This window comes from Muscardinus avellanarius (assembly GCF_963383645.1).
Source record: "Muscardinus avellanarius genome assembly, chromosome: 5".
NCBI lineage: Eukaryota > Metazoa > Chordata > Mammalia > Rodentia > Gliridae > Muscardinus > Muscardinus avellanarius.
In genome coordinates, this window is record NC_137790.1 from 13,502,819 (window position 1) to 13,527,560 (window position 24,742).

Below are 24,742 nucleotides of genomic sequence, written 5' to 3' on the forward strand. Positions count from 1 at the left end.
TTATTAGAATATAGGTTGTAACTGTTACGGCACCATTAGAAAGAGGGAAAGCTAGAGCTTAGAGTAAAGCACTGCGCCACAGAGTGACATAGTGAGATAACCCCAAAATGTCGCCCCCTCCTTTTCATTTTTCACTTGGTCTTCCTAGGTTGCTGAGAATCTGACTATTGTTGCTAGGGCTGTTCTGTAACCCAAGATCCTCCTTTCTCAGCCTCCCAATTAATGATATCACAGGCCCGTCACCATGCCAGGCTTCACTGATTATATTTTTAGCTTTAATCAATCTTTTCTAAATCCCAAACTTCCCCCCCCCTTTTTTTTTTTTTTTTTGGTGGTCCTGGGGGTGGGGCTATACTTCCAGACCTATTTTATATTTTATTTGGAAACAGGGTCTCACCGAGTTGCTGAGCGCCTTACTAGCTGAGGCGTGCCACCACACCCGGCAACTCCCTAAATCTTCTCCCACTTTTTAAAATTATCTACAACTTTCTTTTTAAGACATTTAATTACAGTACAAGAAAAAGTAATTCAGAGAAAATGAAACAATGGACAGTTGTTTACTATTTTAAGTGATTTTTTTCTTCCTTTTTAGTTTTAAAAAAAAATGTATGGGCCAGGCATGGTGGCACATGCTTGTAATCACTTGGAAGCTGAGACAGGATCATGGGATTGTGGCCAGCCTCCGCAACTTGTGAGGTCCTTCGCAACTTAGTGAGACCCTGTTTCAGAATAAAAAATAGGGCTGGAGGTATAGTTCGAAGGTAGAATGCCTGTGGGTTTGAGCCCCATTTCTGCAAAAAAAAAAAAAAAAAATTTGTATAAAGTCTTTTTTTCCTGACTCCTAGTCAGAGGCAATCAAATAATTTGGTATTAATCTCTGGTCTATAAATAATATGCAGCCTGTATTATTTGATATAGGAGTAGTTTATTATTGTACATATTTGCAAGTCCTGTTTTGCTCAAACATATTATATGCTGTAAAGATTTAGTGCATTTTTCGCTAGCAAACAGTGCTGAACTTCTCAAACATGTGTTTGTCCTTGTGCACACTCTCCAGGACAGCTGTCCTCAAACTTTTTTTTTTGTCCTGGGAATTGAACCCAGGGGGTATTCTACCTCTAAGCTATACCTTCCTTAAGATCCTGCTTCGAAATAAAAATAAGGCTCCCTAGTTGTACCACACACACATACCAGTAATAAACTCATCATTATATATTTGCATGAGTGACCTTTTTAATGAAAAATAATCTCCCCCCCCAAAAAAAAAAATAGTGGATTTATTTTGGGGCTTTTTTGTATAAGTTTTATTTAACCTTTGGCTTAATAAAACCTAGGTCCTCATACCTACTTTTTCAGTTTCTTGCAACTCACATCTGTTAGCCTCTGGAAAACACTGCTGTCTACTTGTAAGAAAATTAATGAAAAGGGCATAAAATATTTTAATGCTAATATTGAAAACAGTTTTGATCTCATAGACCACTGAGAAGAACACAGAAACCCCAGGGTCCTTATATTTTGAAAACCATAGCATTGAGCTGATGTATAAATAATGCTTCTTTGTAGTATAGGAAGAAAATATAAGTTAATATTTGTTTTTATCTTTACACTGGGATAAATTAAGCTTTGTGAACACTTAAGAATTGATTTTGAAACATTCAGTTTGGCTGTGGGTCTTAATTGTCTTAGAGAATTTAGATAATCTAAGGATGATTCAATATTTTAGCCTGTAGTGTTAATCTTGTTTTTGATCACTCCTTCTCTGAGAGGTCTATATAAAGAAATGAACAAAGGGTACAAGCAAATTCTTTAGTGTGTGGTTTATCTAACTACATTTGACCATATTGTGCTGTTATTCCAGGAATTTTTGGATACCAAATGTTAATCCTACTTTTCTTCTGCTTTTTCTTGACTCAGAGAATTTGTAAAATCTCCTGGCAGCCCCTTGAGGTCTAGCTTTATATTGAGTGGAATAAATCATGTTAATAGTTGCCCAACTCTATACATAGTAAAAACTACTGAATTGTATATATTTTTGAATGTTGAATTTTATGGTGTATGATGTGTGTGTGTGTGTGTGTGTGTGTGTGTGTGTGTGTGTGTGTGTGTGGTGGTGGTACTGGGGTTACTGGAAACCCTTCTACCTCCAGGCTACACTCACAGACCTAATTTATATTTTTATTTGGAAACAGGGTCTCTTAAGCCAACGATGCTGGCTTCGAATCGGCTTCGAACCTGTGCTATCCTCCTGTCTCCGCCTCCCAAGCACAGGGACTAAAGCATGCGCCACCACGCCCAGCGATTGAATTCTATTTTAAAGCCATTAAAAACACAAAATGTTAGTCTGTAAGATACCATTTTTATTTATTTATTTATTTATTTATTTATTTATTTATTTTGCTTGATCTGATTTTCTATCAGTTTGAAAACATATCCAGTAACTGTGGCTCTGTAAGTTAATTTGTTGGTCCTAAATTCTAAATTTGTTCAAAAGATAGCTTTAGTTTTCACATTGCTATGTTAAGAAGTAATCCAGTGGGGACAGGTTAAAGGAAAAACAAAAGAATCTTGGATTTGTTCATTAAACAATTATGTGTTAGCCAGTAAATGTTTGTTTGTTTGTTTGTTTGTTTGTTTGTTTGTTTGTTTGTGGTGCTGGGCATTCTACCTCTGAGTCACATCTCCAGCCCTATTTGTTTTTAGATGGAACCGGTCTCACTAAGTTGCTGGGTTGATTTCAAACCTGTGGTCCTCCTGTCTCAGCCTCTCACATATTAGGATTTCAGGCATGCATCGCCATGCCCAGTTTAGATTTCAGTATTTTATACAAGACTTCTGCGTTCTTTCTATTTTGAAGGTAAGGAAATAAGAAAAGTGGTTTGAGTAGTCCCAAGTCACAGTGTAGAAGTGGCAGTTCAGAAATTTGGCTCAAATCCCTGTAGTCTTATCTGAGCCCATCCACAGCCACACTTGGGTGCTCTGAAGTTCTTTGAAACTGTTAGTGTTTGTCTACTGTGATAGTTACGGGTAGAGAGCTAAGTGAACATCTTTTGTATATTTGAAGCATGGGAGCAAGTGATGCAATCAGAATAATACATACTTTTGGAAGAATTTGTCTAAGGTTAAGTTTGTAAGTCATCCACAATAATTAATATATACAACTCGCACTTAAAGACTTGAGATTTGTTTGTATTCTAACTTATACTCAAAATTTTTGTTTAGGGACTTTATACATGCAAACATTTGCCAGGTGTGTAATCCTAGTACTTTCAGGATTATAGGTTCAAGGCCAGCCTCAGCAACTTAATAAGACCCTGTTTCAAAGTAAAGAAAATAATAGAGCTAGGATGTACTCCAGAGGTAGAATGCCTCTGCATTCAACCCCCAGTAACTAACACACGCATGTGCACATGCGCACGGCTAGCTTTTATTTCTTAAAATCAAGTGACTTTATATTCTGGAATCATTTTTTATTTCTCCTACTCATTTCCAAGAGGAAATACTTATTTCACAGAAATGTTTTATACCCCCACTTAGAGGGGACATAAAATTCACTGTTGATGCACAGTAAAAGTGGTCTTGAAGCTGGGTACAGTGGCATATGCCTATAATCTCAGTATTTGGTAGACTAAGACAGGAAAATACCAGATTCAAGGCCAGCCTCTACAATTTAGTGAAACCTGTTTCAAAATAATGACATAAAATAAGACTGGAAGTATAGTTCAGTGGTAGAAAACTCTTTGTTTAAATTCCCAGAACAGCCGGGCATGGTGGCGCACTCTTGTAATCCCCGCGCTTGGGAGGCTGGGATCGCACAGGCTCGAAGCCAGCCTCAGCTACTTAGTGAGGCTCTCAGCAAGTTAGTGAGACCCTGTTTCCAAATAAAATATAAAACAGGTCTGGGAGTATAACCCGGAGGTAGAAAGCCTCTGGGTTCCACCCCCAGTACCACCAATTAATTAATTAATTAATTCCCAGAACAAAATTTTTTTTTTTTTTTTTGACATCTGTACTAGTGAAATACAGAACTGGAAGCCAGGCGTGGTGGCGCGCGCTTGTAATCCTAGCGCTTGGGAGGCTGAGACGGAGATTGCGCAGGTTTGAAGCCAGCATCAGCTACTTAGTGAGACCCTGTTTCCAAATAAAGTATAAAATAGGTCTGAGAGTGTAGCCTGGAGGTAGAAAGCCTGTGGGTTCCATCTCCAGTACCACACACACCACAAAAAAAAAAAAAAAAAAAAAACTGGTAAGGGTATGATACTGACATTTTCTAAAATCACCTCCTGGCATTTCTTGAGCAAGTGTAAAGGAGTGATTGCAGTTCAGTGAGCCAGAGTGGAGGGAAGGAATAGAAATGACCTACTGTGAGCTGGAGCTGAATGACTAAAGCACCAGTAAGGGACCACAGTGTGGTCCTGTAAGTGAAGAGTAGACCCTTGGAAGTGGCAGGAATGGTGGCCTAAAATGAAAAATTAGCCGGGCGTGGTGGCGCACGCTTGTAATCCCCGCGCTTGGGAGGCAGAAACAGGAGGATCGCGCAGGTTCGAAGCCAGCCCCGCGTGCTGGCTTAGGAGACCCTGTTTCCAAATAAAAAAAATGTAAAAATAGGTCTGGGAGTGTAGCCCGGAGGTACAAGGGCTTCCAGGAACCCCAGTACCACCAAAAAAAATAAATAAAATAAAATAAAATGAAAAATTAATTAGAGCATACTTGGTAGAGTAAATCATCAGAAATTAATTACTTAGAAAATTACTTCTGACTGCAGTAAATGTTGACAGAATTAAGGCTTGGTTATATCTCTACATACATACAGAGTCTGAAATAATGCAGATAGATGAAGGCTGCTATATAACTATACCCTATTGATGCACATAGAAACATGGAGTTAACCTAAAAGTGTTTTTGAGTTTAATATTAACTAACTTTGCATTTGCATATTTTTATTTTGTAAAACATTTTTCTAAATTCTGAAATAGCAGAAAAGTTGTGGTACATTTATGGGGGGATGTGGAAAGGATGGAAAAGGAAATTTAGGGAAAAGGAAGCCTGAAGAATTCTTGACCTGTTTGAAATAGAGCATATTACCTGCATCTTTGTTGCTGTATCTGGTTTGGAATCTTTAGAAATTCTAAAGAGTAGTAATCCTGGGGAAATAGATGAAACTATTTTGTTGTGTTTGTGTCAAACTAAAGACCTTGGTCAGCGAGAAGAAACCCTGCAATATCCTTTTCCTCCTATTTTAGAAAGCTTTTGTAAATTTGCTCTACTTTAGAAATGTTTTGTGTTGATACTAGATCTGTCTTAGGCCTTCTTTTAAGCATACGGTTAAACATTCAGATTTCAGGGGCATTGACTCTGAAAAGTAAATACAATTTACATGGGAGTAAGTTAGGTATTTGTAATTAAGAGGATGCTTTTTGCCTGGCTGGCACATGCTTGTAATCCCCACTTGGGAAGCGGAGACAGGAGGATCCCACAGGTAAGAGACCCTGTTTCCAAATAAAAAAGTATAAAATAGGTCTGTGAGTGTAGCCCGGAGGTAGAAGGGTTTCCAGGAACCCCAGTACCACCAAAAAAAAAAAAAAAAGATGCATTCTTTACTGTGCAGATGTCAACCAAAAATATATTTAAAACAGGGATTTCCTAGTTTTGGATTTTATATCCATAAAAGTTTCAGTAATTATAAGAATAGAGGAATTTTTATTTTTTAAAGTTTTGTTAAAGATTTGCAAGTAGCATAGTAACTACTAAGCATCACACATTGTTTATTCCCTGGACAAACCATATGTGATAAGGGCATTATATAACCACACACTTACCACTTAATTACATTTATAATGAAAAGTTAAGAGAGCCGGATGAGGTGGCGCAGGCTCGTAATCCCAGCATTTGGGAGGCTGAAACAAGAGTCTGTTCAGCCTCAGCTACTATTTAGTGAGACCCTATTTCAAAATAAAGAATAAAAAATAGGGCTGGCGGTGTAGCCCGGAGGTAGAATGCCCCCCCCCCCCCCCCCCGGTTCCATCCTGTGTACCACACACCAAAAAAAGTTAGAGAAAAATGTGTTTTTGTGTTCTAGGCACAAAGATCTTTTGGGCGGGGGGGGGGGGGAAATACTGGAGAAAAATAGGGCTGGGGGCCTAGCTCAGAGGTAGAATGCTCTCAGGTTCAATCTCCAGTACCACACATCCCAAAATTTTGCAGTTTGCGCTCTAGAATATTTTAGATCTTTTAAAGTTCTTGTTATATTCTACAGTATATAGGTATATAGTATTTTTGTCTGGAATTAAAATTTGCCCATTTGGTCTTAGTAGAATACCCTTTTTATTTTATGCTAATTGATGCAAGAGGACAAAATGAATAATTATCTCATTGCTTAGATTTGTACTGATTGGCAAAGTTAAACTTATTTGAAATTTCCTTTATTGAGTTTTCTCTGCATTTTCCAGTTTTACTGTTATCTCCCTGCCTACGTGCTGTTGGTTAACTAGTACACAGCCTTCTGCTATCACGTGGAATGGCACGGTAATGCTTAACATGTAGTTGGTGTTTCGTCTACTTCACATTGTTTTGCCCAGTATTGAAAAAGTATATACTCAAGCATGCCTTTGGTAAATTACACGTTAAAGGAAAAATGAAATACTGGGTTGAAAGAGACTATAAACTATTTCTTGTGTAATTGTTCTAGGAATAAGTGTTTTGTGGCATTGTCTTCAGGCTCTAAGAACGCATTTCTTCAGAAAAGATGACTATCCTTTTTTAAGAAGTTTAGTGTGCACTTTATAAAGTTACATGTTACTAATAAGCATTAAAGTTATGTTGGTCTAAACTCAGTTTGGTTTAAGTCAGTATATCTGGCATATTGAGTCAAATGAAAGAAAACAAAGCAGAGACTGTAGAATCAAATGCTTTGAAAATCCATACCAGATGGGAGGGAGATCTAAGTCTCTGCCCACCACGGATATGTGTCTTTTGGGAAGCATTCTTGTTTTTTTCTGTAAATAAAAACTTGCCCTTATATATTAATAACAGAAGCTTAAGGAAAAATGCTTTGTCATCTTGGGGTTGTAATAGCAAAAGCTGCTAGATATAATCAATTCATTACAAAGTAAATTTAAGGAAATTTTTTTAAAGTTGGGAAAAGAAGGGTAAGTATTCATTGACATTCAGAAAGGAAATGTTGCTTGAGCGAGTTAAGGTTTAAAAAAGTATTTAGACTAATATGTGGCCTTCTGATTCTTTTCATTACTGTGACAGCTCAATTTCAAAAAGTAGAAAGAGAAAGCCGGGCGTGGTGACACAGGCTTTTAATCCCAGTATTTGGGAAACTGAGACAGGAGGATTGTGCAGTTTCGAAGCCAGCGCCGTCAGCTACTTAGACCCTGTTTCCAAATAAAATATATAATACATAGGGGAATATTCCCCAGTAATGCAAAAAAAAAAAAGTAGGAAAAGGCCAATTTGTAGAAATTGTAAACTTATGCCATTTCACCTTTATCTTGGGAATATTCCCAGTATTGAAAAAAAAAAAAAGGCAGGAAAAGGCATATTTATAGAAATTGTAAACTTATGCCATTTCACCAGTTTTTAAAGGGCTGGGGCGAGGGGTAGCTCCAAGGTGACATGCCCCTGGGTTCAGTCCCCAGTACCACTAAACATATATTACCTAGTCTTGGTATCCATAGAACAGCCTAAGATCCTTTATACCATTACCATATAGCAGAGTAGTACCATACTGCTTTGACTAATCCCCAGCCACTGTTAATTCTACAAGTGTCACAAGCCACATATCTTCATTCCTATCTTCTCTAGAAACTGCTGTATTCTGATCCCTCAAAATAAGAGGTGAGAATGAATGGTTCTTCGTGTTTAGAGTACTTGGTGTCTTAAACTTCAGTATGTTATGCAGCAGGTCAGTGGTCATGTTTAGACTTTCTCCTAAGTGACAGAACAAAGGGCCAAATTCAGATTTGCTGCTGGCAGGTTTCATGTTTTTCATAGTATACTTATGCCTTATAAGGGGGTCATGTACCTTTTGGGGGTGGCTGCTCCTGTTTTCTGGCTGCTTTGACAAATTTTTTTTCCATTGACAGATGAATTGTGAATTCATGTGCTATAATGGTGAGGGAAGTGCTACGCCTAATGAACACTTGACCTGTTCCAGGTGATATATATATATATATAAATAGTTTATATTGCTAGTCATTCCATATCCAAACCTCATTTAGTTCTCACTGAAATTGATACATATCAAGTAGATGTTGATACATCCTTTTTACAAATGAGGACTTAGTCAGTGGCTCAGTGGCCTAGAGAGGTTAAGTAATTTGCTCAGAATTGCTACAGCAAGGCCCAGATTCAAACCAGGTCTTTCTGACCCTCTCTAGAATGTCACAATGTATTGTGTTTTTTTCGCTAGTAGATTTTCTTGGAATTAATTTTTTTGTGTGTATGGGTTTCGGGCTTGTCAATAAAGCTGATGTTTTTTTTCCCCTTGAAGTTTGTTAGCTGAGATTAGATGTTGGTCAGAAATAGCTAGAGTCTGAATTATCTTTTCATCTCTTATCTACTCTGTATAATATGTGCATTCTGACTAAGACTTTCTAACTTGGTGACACTGCCTGTTTTTTTAATCTATAAGGAATGTATTGGTGGTTTGCAGGAATCTATACATTATTGAAAATTGACCATCAGTTACTTTGGGTTTTATTTTCCGTGTGTGTGTGTGTCTGTGTGTGTGTGTGTGTGTGTGTGTGTGTGTGTGTGTGTGTGTGTGTCTGTCTGTCTGTCTGTCTGTCTGTCTTAGTTACTGGGAATTGAATCCAGGAGCATTCTACCTTCTAGCTATACCTCCAGCCCAGTTTTTTACTTTGAAACAATCTCACTAGGTTGATGAGAGTCTCACTACTTGTTGAGGCTGTCCTCACACCTATGATTCTCCTGTTCCAGCCTCCCAAGTACTGGGATTATAACCACACCTGCTTATTTTCCTTCTTTCTTAAAACAGAAGAATTTTTAGCAGACCATTGGTTTTCATATTTTTTGATCAAAATCCTTAAAGTAAGAATATTCAGACTCAGGTGCTTGTGCATATTTAATTACAAACAAAACTGAGCTGTGTTGTGACACAGTATAGTTGGCCTTCTGTGCCCACAGATTTACAGTCTTGATTTAAAATATTGGGGAGTGGGGAATTCCAGAAAGTTACAAAGGATACGATTCCTTAAGCACTACATTGATCCACATAAGAAAGGTGATGTGCAGGCAAGCCCTTGCTGTACCTTCCTTTGTCCATTCTCAGTGTCTCACCAGCAGTCCTGTTGGAATTATTCACCTTATGTGTCATTTGTGTGCTATGTAGTTTTGAGCCAGTAATGCATCTGGACATGTGCAGACTCTGCTCATTATTCTCTAAACAATATAGTATAACACCTATTCAGATGGCATTTATATTGTAGATCAGAAGTGTATAGAAGATATTGTGTAGGTCATCTGCAGATAACAGGCCCATTATTGATTGATTTATTGATTGATTGAGGTACTGGGGATTGAACCAAGGGACACTTCAAACTATGCCCAACCCTACCTTCTTGTTGTCCCCCTGTTTTGAAACAAGGTTCTGCTAGGTTGCTGAGGCTGTCCTCAAACCTTGTGATCCTCCTATCTCAACCTTTCAAAGTACTGGGATTGCAGGCATGCACCACTACGCCCAGCTAAGATTGAGTTCCCACATGTAGTACTTAACCTTACTATATGCTGTGCAATTTTTTTTTTTTTTTACTTTATTCCACTAAAAGAAAAAGTTATGTCCCTACCAGTTGAGCTTATTTTCACAGTGCACTAATATATTTCAGCCTGTAGCTTGAAAAGCACTGCTCTGAAATGTGCTTTTTTTCAACAGGTATAGTGGTAATAATAGTTAACATCTATTGTGTGGTTCTGTGCAAGATGCCATACCAAGTTCTTTGATATGTTTTTATATTCTTAAATTTCTTTAAAAAGTAGAGACTATTATTCTCTGGGGTGGGTGGGGCTGCTGGGGATGGAACTCAGGAGAATTCTACCTCTGAGCTACACACTTGGCTCTATTTTATTTTTTATTTGGAAACAGGTTCTCACTAATTTGCTAAAACTGGCTTCTAACATGCTATCTTCCTGTCTTAGCTCCCAAGTACTGGGATTACAGGCACCACCACACCTGACTTATTATTTTCTGTTTATAGATTAAAAATAAATTTCGTAACTGGCAAGTGGTAGAGCCAAGATTTCCTAGGCATTTGATTATCCAGCCTATGTCCTGGACATGACTTAACAAATTTATGATGAAAACTTAGTATCTGATTGAAATCTTTGACAAGATTGGATTTTATGCTTGTAAGAATTGTAGCCAATATTGATGACCATAAGAATTCTTCTTTATTAAACATTAAATTGAAACTTTGCTCAATTGGTAGAGGAAGACTCAGTAAAAAAAAAAAATCATAACAAGTTCACTTTGCTTTAAAATGAGAAAAATAAACCACATAAGTAGAAAATGAATAATAAATGTAACTGAACATTTTTAATTTTAAAAAAAAAGGTTGGGTTGGTAAATGTGAGGGAGGACAGAAGTAACGTGTTTAAAAAACTGCTGGAAGCCGGGCGTGGTGAAGTACTTTTGTAACCCCAGCATTTGGGAGGCTGAGACTGGAGGATCGCCTGTAGACAGGTAGAATGCCCCTGGGTTCCATCCCCAGTTCATGGACAGCCTCGGTTATTTAGTGAGGCCATTTGCAACTCAGTGAGACCCTATTTCGAAATAAAAGAATAAAAAATAGGGCTGGGGATATAGCTCTGAAGTAGAATGCCCCCTGGATTCCATCCCCAGTACACACACACACACACACACACACACACACACACACACACAACCCACTATGTTAGAGCCAGGTGTGGTGGTGCACACTTGTAGTAATCCATCCCAGGATGCTGAGACAGGAGGGTTGCAGGGTTGCAACCAGCCTCAGCTACTTAGTGAGACCTTGTTTCAAAATAAAGGGTAAAACAGGGCTGGTTGTGTACCTCAGAGATAGAAAGCCCCTGAGTTCCATCCCCAGTACCGCAAAAAAAGAAAAAGGCTCTATTAGATGCTTTTATTTAACAATTCATAAAGGTGGCAAACTATTCATTTTAAGGGTCTGCAAATGAAACTCAGAACTAGTTGCAGTAGGACCCTATCCTCTCTGGAAAAATTGAAGTCAGCATTCAGAAGGTAGACTTGCACAGAACACAATGCTGGCTAGTTAAAGCTTTAAGACTTGAGAAATTAAGAGTTAATTGCTTTTGTATGTAACTCAATATTCTGATCACCTAAACTCTACTGGTCGTTTTTTCCCCAAGTTGCACATTCATTAAGTCACAAGACCTTTTAAGAATAAAAAAGTTAAGCCGGGTGTGGTGGCGCACGCTTGTAATCCCCGCGCTTGGGAGGCTGAGACAGGAGGATCGCACAGGTTCGAAGCCAGCCTCAGCTACTTAGTGAGGCTCTCAGCAACTTAGTGAGACCCTGTTTCCAAATAAAATATAAAAAAGGTCTGGGAGTATAGCCCGGAGGTGGAAAGCCTCTGAGTTCCACCCCCAGTACCACAAAAAAAAAAAAAAAAAAGAATAAAAAAGTTGGCATTAAATATTGTAGTAACTTATTGCCTCCAACTTGTTGTTTGGGTTTACAATATCACTTTACCTCTGTGCCACTCATTTTCTGTTATTAAAATGTCCGGGCTTGGTGGTGCACGCTTGTAATCCCAACATTTTGGGAGGCTAAGGCCAGAGGATCGCGGTTTGAGGACGGCTTCAGCTACTTAATGAGGCCTTAAGCAACTTAGTGAGACCCTGTTTCAAAATAAAGAATAAAAAATACGGCAGGGGATGTAGCTCAGAAACCCCTGGGTTCCATCCCCAGACCAATTATATGTTAGTAATAGTACCTTCTAGTTTAGGTCTGCATTGTATTTTTTCCCTCACTTGACATAACTATTTATTCTTTATTGTCTTTAATTTCTCTGCACCATTCTTCTGTGCTAAAATATTCTTAAGTAATTTTCTTATTTTAAGGTACTTATTGGGAATAACTTAAGTTTTGGGAAATGGTATTTACAGATTGAATTCTGCCACTTACTTAGCTTCATGACTTGGACAGATTCTTCAACCTCTGTGCACCCATCTGTAAAATCGAATTATAACATCTACCTCACCAAAAAGGCTGTTGTTATGTCTGCCCAAATAGTGTCAACATACGTGATTATTACCAGGAAAATATATCACTTTATATTAAGTATATCTGCATCATTTCTGGGTGCCTGTATCCATTGAAGATATTGGTCTAGATATCAGTTGATCTTTTTGCCTTAAAAAAGTAGATACTACTTGATTTTAAAGAAGTCAGTAAAAGGCTGGGGTGGTAGTGCATGCCTATAGTCCCAGTTCTTGGAGACTGAGAAAGGAGAATTGCAAAGCTTGAAGCCAACCTCAGCAACTTAGATGCTCTTTTTAGGAAAAAACTTAAAAGGGGTGGGGATGCATCTCCATGGCAGAGGGGCCCTGGGTTCCATCTCCAGGAGTTTTAAGTCAATATAATATAAAAATGTATTAATCTTTTAAAGCTAATTTTTAAACTTTTTTTTTTTTCTTTTTGGTGGTACTGCGGGTGGAACCCAGAGGCTTTCTACCGCCAGGCTATAGTTCCAGACCTATTTTATATTTTATTTGGAAACAGGGTCTCACTAAGTTTCTGAGAGCCTCACTAAGTAGCTGAGGCTGGCTTCGAACGTGTGTGATGCTCCTGTGTCAGCCTCCCAAGCGCCGGGATTAGAAGCGTGCACAACCAAGCCCGGCTTAAACTTCATTTTTAAACTGCTGTATATTTGCTTCTAGTGTTTTTCCTCACAAGTCATACCCAGTACATGTTCACAGGTTTAAGATTTGAGAAAAGCATTGATAAAGGAGAGTATAGGGCATTTTAAAAAAAACTTAAATATAATGGAAATTGCCTAATAGGTAAGCAGCTTAAGGGTGATCATGTATTATGAAGCTTTTGAAACAGTCTCTCATCTTTATGTGCCACACATTGAGATTGCCACTTATTAAGTCCTCAGCTATTTGTCAAATTAATGAAAAATTAGCCAAAAATGTATTTCTGCTTCCTTACCATGAAGTCCTTAACCAGATAGAATTGGAATTGCTTTCAAAAACTTAAGTCATTTGCATCCACTTAATTGCCAAAGTGAAGGAACAAGGTTTAGCTTGCATCCTGATTGACCTCTTGTAGCATTTGACATGGATTTCTAGGATTTTGCTTTGTCCTGGTGTTAATTGTGCAGCTCCCTTCTTTGGTACATTGGAGGGCTGTTTGTTGGTGAGTATACCCTAGCTACAAACGAGCTCTAGGCTCCCTTCCTACTTGCCTAAGGCTTCTTGCCCATCCTCATCACTTTGATTGTGTTAACCTTTGTGCAGGATCAGGTGGTTGCCTGACACCCCCTCCCCCCCCCCAAGTTCCCTATGTTACTGCACAGATTTAGTCAGTAAGCAACATTGGGTAAGGGTATGGGTGTGCTTTTAAGGAACATGAGCTTTATAATTAAAATTTAGTTCAGATCCATTGCCTGGGTATTATCTACAATAGATGTAACCTGTTTGAGTATCATCAAAACGCTTCTAACAAATCTACCTTAGTTAATATGATAAAGTCACCACCACCAAACTCACTGCTGCCTGATACATAGTAGGTATGCAAATGTTGGTTCCGCCTCTTGTACCACCTCTTTTCCTAAGGTAATGTAACTTCGACTGTCTGGTTAGATTCTGAAGATTCTCTTGTTGGGCTTGCCTGAATGATGGTTTATTGCTCTTTAATTTTTAAGTGAATTTTGGTAATTTAAATATAGACTACAGAGCTTTTTCTCAAGCCACATTAGTCATGTGTTCATCTGACTGATTTTGTTTGGTTTATTTTGGTTTTTAATACAGCTAGTTGCTGATAAAGTGGTTTGGGGCATAAAGTGAATAATAGCTCTGGCTTAGGCTGCTTTAAAATATAGTCCAAGCTTTTCACACCCGGCTTCCCTTTTTTATTTTAAGAAAATAAGACAATAAATAACAATTAAGATAATTAAGAAAATAAAACACATTAACTGCCTTAATAATTTATATGACTTGTAGTCAGAATATTCCATTTATGCTAAAATTTGTAAATCATGCAGTATTGCTAATTTTAAATTTTTGTGTTTGTCAAATAGTTAAATATTTGTGTGATTTATAGAAAATTTCAAACTTCATCTGCTTAGAATCAGGTCTTCATATTGATTATATCCAGCATTTTGTACCTTTTCTAAAATTATTATCACTGGTATGTAGTCCTACTAACTTCTATAGTTTTGGAAAGTTGAGAAAATTGAGGTTTTAGGATACCTGCCAGATAGGGCTATTTACTTTGAGAAAAGAGACCCTTGTTTTTTGTTGTTGTTGGTGGTGGTTTTTTGTGGGTTTTTTTGGTGGTACTGGGGGTGGAACCCAGAGGCTTTCTACTTCCTGGCTATACTCCCAGACCTATTTCATATTTTATTTGGAAACAGGGTCTCACTAAGTTGCTGAGAACCTCACTAAGTAGCTGAGTCTGACTTCCAACCTGTGCGATACTCCTGTCTCAGCCTCCTAAGCGCGGGGATTACAAGAGTGCGCCACCACGCCCGGCGAGACCCTTGTTCTTTAAGCTAGCTTCTTAATAGTGTCTAGTTACTGTCCTGTGGGTCCATTTTGAAATATTGACATGAGTTGGGGGGAAAAATGAAAATGTGGCTTAAATGGTTGATGATGCTCAGAAATCTCTGGCACATCTTTTTAGAAGTCCCAGGTGAGTGTGTGCCTCATAGTATATTTAAAAAAAAAAAAATCAGCTGGGCGTGGTGGCGCACGCTTGTAATCCCCGCACTTGGGAGGCAGAGACAGGAGGATCGCGCAGGTTCGAAGCCAGCCGCACATGCTGGCTTAGGAGACCCTGTTTCCAAATAAAAATGTAAAAATAGGTCTGGGAGTGTAGCCCGGAGGTAGAAGGGCTTCCAGGAACCCCAGTACCACCCAAAAAAAAAAAAAAAAAAAAAAAATCAAGATTTTAAGAATCTAAATACAAGCTTCTCAATGTCCGGATTTTATCTTTACGACCCTCTGTAGACTCTTCATTGTATCTTGGTGGGATTTAAACTTTGGGGGGAAGGACTATTAAAGTATGATGGGAGCACTGATATGATTGTGATGTTTGTTTAATTTTTTTTTTTTCCTTTTTTCTGGTTACTGGCATTTGAACCCAGAGCCTAGCTTCTATCTTTGAGCTATACTTTCAGCCGAATCTTATTTTATTAGGAAAAACGGTCTCACTGGGTTGATGAGTCTCACTACTTGCAGAGGCTGTCCTTGAACCTGGGATTCTCCTGTCTGAGTCTCTCAGGTACTAGGATTACAGGCATGCACCACCATGCCTAGATGAACCTTAGAATTAATTGAAGTTTTCTAAAGCCTCGTTGAAATTGGAATTAAAGTTACATAAATATTGACAGATACACTGTTGCTACCTTCACTCCAGGAACATGTTTGTTACCATTCAAATCTTTTTTCTTTGATATTATTTTTTTTGCTATTTTTAATATCTTATGTTTTCTAAGTGCTGATATAGATATGTAGGAAAATAAATGATTTTTAATTGTTAGCCAGGTTGTTGTGCTTTTAGTTCCAAGAGTTTGTTATTCTCTTAGCTAATAGTTTGCAAGTACTTTTGTGGAACGAGGTGAGGTACCTCTAGATTTACCTTTTAAGTATTTTTCTTTTCTTTTTTAAGCTCTTTTCACTTATGGATATGAAACCTCCCATCTCTAGAGCCAAGATGATTCTCATCACTAAAGCTGCTATTAAAGCTATTAAGGTAAGAATAAAATAAGTCATATTTAATATAGAAATGTTTTTTAAAAACGTTATTAAACATGAAGATTCATCTTGTGAATTAGTTCAGGTCTAATCAGAGTACTGGTTAGCTAAAAAGTCATAATAAAACTGCATTTGCATTATAAGATGTTTCAAAACAGTTTTTATTTTTAATTTCATATAATTCTTGTTAGAAACCAGCTGACTATATCGTCTTTTGAATTAAAATATTCAGGCTGCATGAAACTTAATGTCATACTCAAGAGCACAGTTAAGTTATTCATTGTAGAAACTGTTATTTATTTCTCCTTCCATTGTTCTTGTCCCTTACATAAGTTCGCCTGATAGCCTGCTTTATGAAGTTTTATTGATTGAAAATCTAAGAAAGGGACCTTCTGTTTGGGAGACAAGTTTGTTAGTGAATTCCTTTCTGATTGGTTATTTATGATTTTTTTCATTAGCTGCTTTTGGATCATTTCCTGTGGTTCATTGAGTATTATCTTCATATTATTTAAATTGTAAAAATTTCAAGTTTTATGTATTTTCTATTTATAAGAAATATAGAAATACTAAACTAACTGGTAATTTTTTTAATTCTTTTCAGCTTTATAAGCATGTAGTTCAAATAGTAGAAAAATTCATCAAAAAGGTAACTGCTTTTTTTAATTACTAACTTGTCATATTTATTAGTATTTCTAATTTACTTTATAAATTATAATTTGAATGCTTCTAAATTCACTGGAAACAAAGTCATTACTAGATGTTATTTTTATTCACTAGAAGGTTTTTGTGTTTTTGATACTGAGATTGAACCCAGGGCATTCTACCTCTAAGCTGAACCCCCAATTCCCCCGCCGCGTGCATGCGTGCGTGTTTTACTGGGGATTGAACCCAGGGGCAATGTACCACCAAGCTACAACCTCCTGCCTTATTTTCCTTTATTTTTTATTTTTTTTATTTTTTAATTAATTAATTTATTTATTTTGGTGGTGCTCAGGTTCCTGTAAACCCTTCTGCCTCCAGGCTACACTCCCAGACCTATTTTTTCTATTTTATTTGGAAACAGGGTCTCAAGCCAGCAAGGCTGGCTTTGAACCTGCACGATCCTCCTGTCTCCACCTCATAAGCGTGCACCACCACTCCTGGCCATTTTTACTTTTAATTTTGAAATGGGGTCTCATTAAGTTGCTGAGGCTGGTAATGAGCCTACAATCCTCCTGTCTTAGCCTTTCGGCCTCCTATGTGCTAGGATTTTTATTTTGAAACAGGGCCTAACTAAATTACTGAGGGTCTTCCTAAGTTGGTGTAGCTGTCTCAGACTCCCAAGTACTGGCACTACAGGCACGTACCACCACACTTGACTTTTTCACTAAAAGTTTTTTAACAGGTGATAGAAGTATCAGTGATTAAGCATTACTATGAACTGGGCATTCAACTTTTATGTAATGCCTCGTAACAAAATTTCTTATCTTTGAGCCAGGACCCTCTTTACCATAAACCTGAGGGGCCTGCTCTGTTTGCCCATCTGTTCTTTTGACACTGAACTCACCTCCTGAGTATTTCAAATAAAATTCTTTTGTGATGTTTTTCCAAATTTTTCTTGTTCCCCTCAGAATTAAGCCTTTCTAGTATAAAATATACAGTTGTATATTGTCTTGTAACTTGATTAGCATGCGTCTGTTAGAACACGTAGTCTTAAAACATCATCATTCTATCCCCCTGACCTAGACCTGTGCCATTTAGTATATACTAACAATTGTTTGTGTCCGTGGAAGCTTTATAATAGCAAATCAAAATACAAATAAGTCAAATGGGGAAAATTTTAAATTATGCCACTGCCTCTAAACTGCCATAGCATTTACATTTGAATCTCTTTATGCTCTATTGTGTACATACACATACACAACTGTAAGGAAATGGAGGCCATATTGGTTGTTAACTTGCTTCCCACTGAGTTGAACCTCAACATCTGCCAGATTTTCTTTTCATAATGACTACCATGATTTACTTAGGTCCTTATATCTGGATATTTAGAGATTTCTGCCTTTTTACTTTTTATGGAGTGCACATTAGTACCTTATCTTATGGGGAAAGTATATGTATCTTAACTGTCTTGCATAGTATACATTTCTAGTTACCAGAATTATTGGATCAAATAAGACTTTGCTTTTATGCTAATAATCTTCCATAAAGGTTTGTACCTTTTGTGCTGCCTCCAGAAATGTGTGTAGGTGCCTATTTTCTCTGCTATATTTTTTCTTTGTTAATTTGATACATCCAAGATGACCTTTTAATTTTTATTTCTATGCTGCTTTAATAAAATTAAATTGATATATGTAAAATATTTTGATAATCTTAAAATGTAAATTTTTGGATTTGTAGAGATGATAATAAATTTATATGAAAGTGGCTTTAAGGATTGGAGTGTTGTCAGTTGTAGGAAATTGGGAAGGAAGCAGAATTAGAGACAACTTAAATCTTAAGATATTAGGCCGGGCGTGGTGGCGCACTCTTGTAAGCCCCGTGCTTGGGAGGCTGAGACAGGAGGATCACAGGGTTTCGAAGCCAGCCTCAGCTACTTAGTGAGGCTCTCAGCAACTTAGTGAGATCCTGTTTTCAAATAAAATATAAAAAAAGGTCTGGGAGTATAGCCCGGAGATAGAAAGCCTCTGGGTTCACCCCCAGTACCACCAAAAATAAATAAATAAATAAATCTTAAGAGATTAAAGTATCGGAGAGTAGCAGTTCTCTGTAGACGTGCGAGAAACTTGACAATTAGACAATTATATAGGTAAGACATTTAAGTGGTTTCTGTATAGTAATTGGATAGAACTGTATATAGTCATATAAATATGAGATGAATGGGTATCAAATTGTGATTTTGTTTTTTTTCTATACTAACTTTACATCTTATCCTTGTAGTGTAAACCAGAATACAAGGTTCCGGGATTATATGTAATTGACTCAATTGTTCGACAGTCTCGTCATCAATTTGGAACTGATAAAGATGTCTTTGGGCCAAGATTCTCTAAAAATATAACCGCCACATTCCAATATTTATATCTTTGTCCATCTGAAGATAAGGTATATTACTAATATTTAAATTTAAAACTTGGATGGGGGGTTTGGTACTGGAGATTAAACCCAGAGGCATTCTACCTCCAAGCTGTACTCCCAGCCCAATTTCATTTCTTATTTGGGAACAAGGTCTCACTAGGTTGCTGAGAGTCTTACTAAGTTGCTGAGGCTGGCTTTGAATCTGTAGTCCTGCTGTCTCAGTCTCCCAATTACTGGGATTACAAGTGGCCACCACCACACCTGGCTTGTTATTATTTTTAATGGGAGTATGTTAGATATTCAGAGTCTACTTAAATTGCAAGTTAAGAATTAGTAAGACCCTGTGTCAACATAAAAACAAAAAAAAGCTAGGCATGTCGGTATAAGTTAAGGCTGAGACAGGAGGATTGCAGGTTCTTGGCCAGGCTCAGCTGCTTACTTACTGAGACCCTGTTTTAAAATAAAGAATAAAAAAATAGGGCTGAAGGTATGGCTTAGAGATAGAATACCCCTAGATTCAATCCCCAGTACCACAAAATTAATTAATTAATGATTAAATATTTTAAAAGGTCTGGGAGTATAACCCAGAGGTAGAATACCCCTGGGATCAGTACCAAAAATGACAAAATAAGGTAGAATGTTGATTTCTAGGGGAGAGAGGAAAGTGGAAACTTGCTAATCAACAGGTCTCAAGTTTCAGTTAAGCAAAATGAATAACCTCTAGAGATCTGAATTACAGTGTACCTATAGTTAATAAATGGTATACAGTTAAAACTTTTTTTTAAGAAGTTAGATCTTTAATGTTTCCCCCCCCCCCCAATAAAATAAACTTAAAAGATTAAAGAGCCATGCCAGGCGTGGTGGTGCACGCCTGTAATCCCCATGCTTGGGAGGCAGAGACAGGAGGATCACGCAGGTTCAAAGCCAGCCGTGCACGCTGGCTTAGGAGGCCCTGTTTCCAAATAAAAATGTAAAAATAGGTCTGGGAGTGTAGCCCGGAGGTAGAAGGGCTTCCAGGAACCCCAGTACCACCAAAAAAAAATTTTTTTTAAGAGCCAAGCATGATGACATATGCCTATAATCTTAGCACTTTGGAGGCTGGACAGGAGGATTACAGCTTGAAGACCAAGCCTCAGCAATTTAGCAAGACTGTTTCAAAATAAAATAAGGATAAGATGTGTGTGTGTGTGTGTGTGTGTGTGTGTACGTGTGTACATGTACCTACACAACTGATTTTACAATGAAAAGTGGAAAATCATTATAGACCTACGTGGACTTTTTTTTCCTGTACTGGGGATGAAACCCAGGGGTATTCTACCTCAGTGACACCTCCAGCCCTATTTTTTTTCTTCTTTATTTTGAAACAGGGTCTCACTGAGTTTCAAAGGGCCTCACTAAGTAGGTGAGGCAGATCTTGAACTGCGATCCTCCTGTCTCAGCCTCCCAAATGTTGGGATTACAAGCATGCACCACCATGCCCAGCTGTCAGTGGACTTTAAAAAGGAAGAAATTATGCTGGTAAACACAGAATACATAGAACATACATAAACATATAATACAGAAACAAAATATAGAATGGAGACATTTGTTTGTTTAGTTATTTATTTATATACTGGGAATTGAACCTGGATGTAGCCTCCTGAGCTACATCCCCAGATTGATATTATTTCTTATTCGGAAACAAAGTCTTACTAGGATGCTGAGAGCCTCAATTGCTGAGGCTGTCCTTAATCCTTTGATCCTTCAGTCTCTCAGCCTTCAAAGTACTAGGATTACAAGCCTGTGCCACCATGCCTGGCTGAATGGAGACATTTATAATAAATGATGTAGAAAGCAGGTGTTAAATTCTATGTTTATAGTTCTAGAGGTCTGCTCTTGTGGGAAAATTTTTTTTTAAAAAAAAACAGATAATTCACCGGGCATGGTGGTGCGCACTTGTAATCCCAGCATTCAGGAGGCGAATAACGGAGGATCATGGTTCGCTGACAGCCTCAGCTACTTAACGAGGCCCTTCATAACTCAGTGAGACCCTGTTTCAAAAAAATATAAAGACTAAAAATAGGGCCAGGGGTGTAGCTCAGAGGTAGAATGCCCCTGGGTTCTATCCTCAGTACTACCAAAAAAAAAAAAAAAATGATTCCTTGAGTAGGAGATAAAGGTTATAACATGAACAACACATTTAAATCACCATCCTGTTCTGTTTACTTAAAGCCACAAAGCAACCTTTCAATTAGAGGCCATTTATTAAATATTTCAATTGTTGGTATTCTAAAGAAACTTACTTTGGCTTTTTTTGTTGTTCATGATGGATTTTCTTTTTATCCATAAATAAAATGAAAACATCAAATAACATTTTTGTTTCCTAGCTTTGTATCTGTCTCCTACTAAATTAAACCCACCAAAGAAGGATTAAAGAAGTTAAAACTGGGTTATAATCTGATGGATTTTTTTTCTGTTTATGAAACAGATTTAGTATAGAAATATTAGCAGGGGTGGGGTTCTCTTTAAATATGTATACAAATAATTATTGTATATTCATGTTTTCTCACACATGCAGAGTAAAATAGTTCGTGTGCTAAACCTTTGGCAAAAAAATGGAGTGTTCAAAATTGAAATTATTCAACCTCTTTTAGACATGGCAGCAGGAACCAGTAATGCTGTCCCACTAGCAGAAAATGTCACCAATAATGAAGGTACTGTTGAGTGTATCTGTGAGCTTAGATTATGATGAAACTTTTGTACATGATGATGTTTGCTTCTTTCTTGTGGGATTTTTCCATAAGAAGAAAGCTTGAATTTAAATCTTGGGAAGTAGCTCTTTTCCCCATAATTCTTATTTCTAATGAAAATATGTTCTTTTTTACTTGTTATGGTATAAACTTTAGTAATATAAGCTATATATTTTATTGGATGTTAATCTGGATGGAATATTATTTTAGCAAGGAAGCTTAAAGGCATTTAAAAGGACAATCTGTCAGTTGACATTTCTTAGGTCCTAATCCCTTTTCTTTTTTTTAGGCTCGCCTCCACCTCCAGCAAAAGTTTCTTGTGAACCTCCACAAGTCACTCCAAACTCCATATCTGCTGTAGCACCGTTGCCGAGCTCTGATGCTTTTGCTGCTGTGGCTCAGCTCTTTCAGACAACTCAAGGCCAACAGGTGAGCCACTTACACACAGATTCGCCTGTTTACAGGGTTAGGTGTTGTCATCAATTCTTGTTTTCCATTCCTCATTCATAAGCATACTAAAGGAAGAAAATGTCTGCTTTTTAACTAGAAGAGCCACCACTTTAGGGAAGTGATCACACAAGGTAGAAAGGAAAATTCGAAAGTGAAAAACAAGGATAATACTTCTTTGAAGAGATGTTTAGAAACTGCTAAGTGCCCGGGGTTGTTGCTCACAGATTTCTCAATTATTTGGACTGGAGAGAATTTTTTTCCATATTTCTCAAAAACTCTGTCTTATTCACAATTCGTTTTATTTTATTTTCTCTTTGACCATCCTTTTACGTCTTTGGGTTGTAAGCATATATTTTTAACCTTAAATGATAAACGCTGAACCTAATATATTCATTCACAAACTTAACTATTAGTAAAAAATGGGTTTTGTTTTCCACTTCAATGCCTGCTATTTTGAGTCACCTTTAAGATTTTCTATTAGTAAATTAACTTATTAAATTATGCTTATACTTTGTTGTGTGGCTTATCAGTTTTTCTGTTCTTTAAGCTTCAGCAGATCCTTCAGACTTTTCAGCAACCTCCAAAACCACAGTCTCCCGCCCTTGACAATGCTGTCATGGCTCAGGTTCAGGCTATCACTGCTCAGTTAAAGACTGCTCCTGCGCAACCGCCTGAACAAAAAGCTGCTTTCCCCCCACCTGAACAAAAAACTGCATTTGACAAGGTATGCTTCTTGCACGTCACCACCCCGCTGCGAATCACCCAGCTTGGACTGGAGGAGTTCTCTCTTAGAGTTACTCTGCAGGCTGGTCATTTAGTTTGTGGTTTGAGGGCCTTTATCCCCACTTATCATCAAAACAGATTGGTTTTTCTGGTTGTAAATATGATATGCTCATTTCAAAAATTTTGGGGGAGCCAGGTATGGTGGCACATGCTTGTAATCCCACAAATCTGCACTCTTCCCATCTCAGCCTTCCGAGTACTGGGATTCCACATACACCTTTGTGATAAAAGGTTGCTTGAGTTGCTTCATTTTCATCACTCTGTTTCCTTAGGCACATCTAAAAAGCTGTCTTTAGGGGTGTGGGCATGCTGAACATACACAGCCCAGGGCTTCCTGTGAAATTTTAATTCAGAGAGTTCCACTCTTTAAATACATATTTTTTTTTAAATACTTTTTTTTTTTTTTTTTTTTTTGGTTACTGGGGGGTGGAACCCAGAGGCTTTTCTGTCTCCCAGTATAGCCTCCCAGGCTATACTCACAGACCTTTTTTATACTTTATTTGGAAACAGGGTCTCACCAAGTTGATGAGAGCCTCACTAAGTAGCAGAGGTTGGCTTCGAACCTGTGCGATCCTCCTGTCTCAGCCTCCCAAGTGCTGGGATTACAAGCTTGTGCCACCACACCTGGCTTTTTAATTGGGTTTTTAGCTATATAACATTTAGTTTTATTTTTCAGGTTTCACTGCAAAAGGCACAAGTTTGAAAATCATAGAACTAAGTGATATCTTTGTTTCATCATCTCTGGACTTTCTGATTCTTTCCAACATTTTCATTAGAAAAGAATTTAACTAGGTGCAGTGGCGCATTTCTGTAATCCTAGTATTTGGGAGGCTGAGACAGGAGTACCAGGTTTGAGGGCAGCATTAGCAACTTAGCAAGACCCTGTTTTAAAGTAAAAAAAATCAAGAGAGCTATGGGTGTAGCTTGGAGGTAGAATACCCCTGGGTTCAATCCCCAGTACCAAAACAACAAAATAAAAGAACTTTATTGCTTGTAGTTTGGATTTCAAATACGCATAGTAAAGGACTGGTTTTCACCATATTCCTGTGATTCATGAGTGACTACTGATTAAAAGGTTAGATACATTTTTTTTTTTTGAGTAAAAAAATACATGGGGGGGGCGTACTACAGAGAAAGAGCAGTTTCACAGTACTTTGAACAAACTTGCTTGAGATATATATCCGTTTACACCTCTTTCAAAGCACAGATGAACCTAAATTCTTACATAGGTGGTTTTGTGTTTAGTTTTTAATTTGGAAAAACTATCCACACCTGCATTTAAAAAGTGTCCTAGTTTATTATCCTAGTAGTTTTATGATGTTGTCTCTTCAATTGCTCTGGAATCTATTTTAGTGTATGGTTCAAGATAGTTAAATCTTTATTTTTTAAAACAGTACTTTTTCATGCACTAAAATGCCCATGTCTCTTCTGTAAATCTCTGGGTACTGTTCTCTCCCACTAATGTATTTGCTTTTGCTCATAACAGCTGTAGTAAGTTGCATTTTATATATGTATGTGTGATCCCAGGTCTTCTGTGTGCCAGGCACACCTCTATCACAGAGCTACACCCCCAGCACATCTGTACTATATTAATTTCCAGATACTCCACCTAGTTACTCCTTTTTCAAACTTTCTTTGGCTTTTCATAGTCAAATGTATTAGTATTCTTCAGAAAAACAATTTTATCAACAGATGGATGGATGGATGGGAAAAAGTGTTAAGGAATTGGCTCATATATTAGCAAATTTGAAATTTGTCAGACAAATGAGCAGGCT

At 37.6% G+C, this 24,742-nt stretch overlaps 1 protein-coding gene across 3 annotated transcripts in view; it reads left to right on the top strand.

The window, feature by feature from the left end:
* SCAF4 (SR-related CTD associated factor 4) overlaps window positions 1-24,742 on the top strand; it is a gene marked incomplete at both ends in the record, with an annotated part of 57,561 nt that overhangs the window by 4,204 nt on the left and 28,615 nt on the right. For 2 of the 3 annotated variants that reach the window (XM_080696681.1, XM_080696683.1), the window contains 6 exons: window positions 15,866-15,949; window positions 16,553-16,597; window positions 18,871-19,032; window positions 21,563-21,698; window positions 22,024-22,163; window positions 22,732-22,908. In XM_080696681.1, coding sequence (XP_080552807.1) covers window positions 15,866-15,949; window positions 16,553-16,597; window positions 18,871-19,032; window positions 21,563-21,698; window positions 22,024-22,163; window positions 22,732-22,908 — 744 coding nt within the window. The remainder of the gene's footprint in view (window positions 1-15,865; window positions 15,950-16,552; window positions 16,598-18,870; window positions 19,033-21,562; window positions 21,699-22,023; window positions 22,164-22,731; window positions 22,909-24,742) is intronic. The other variant, XM_080696682.1, reaches the window with a different exon arrangement.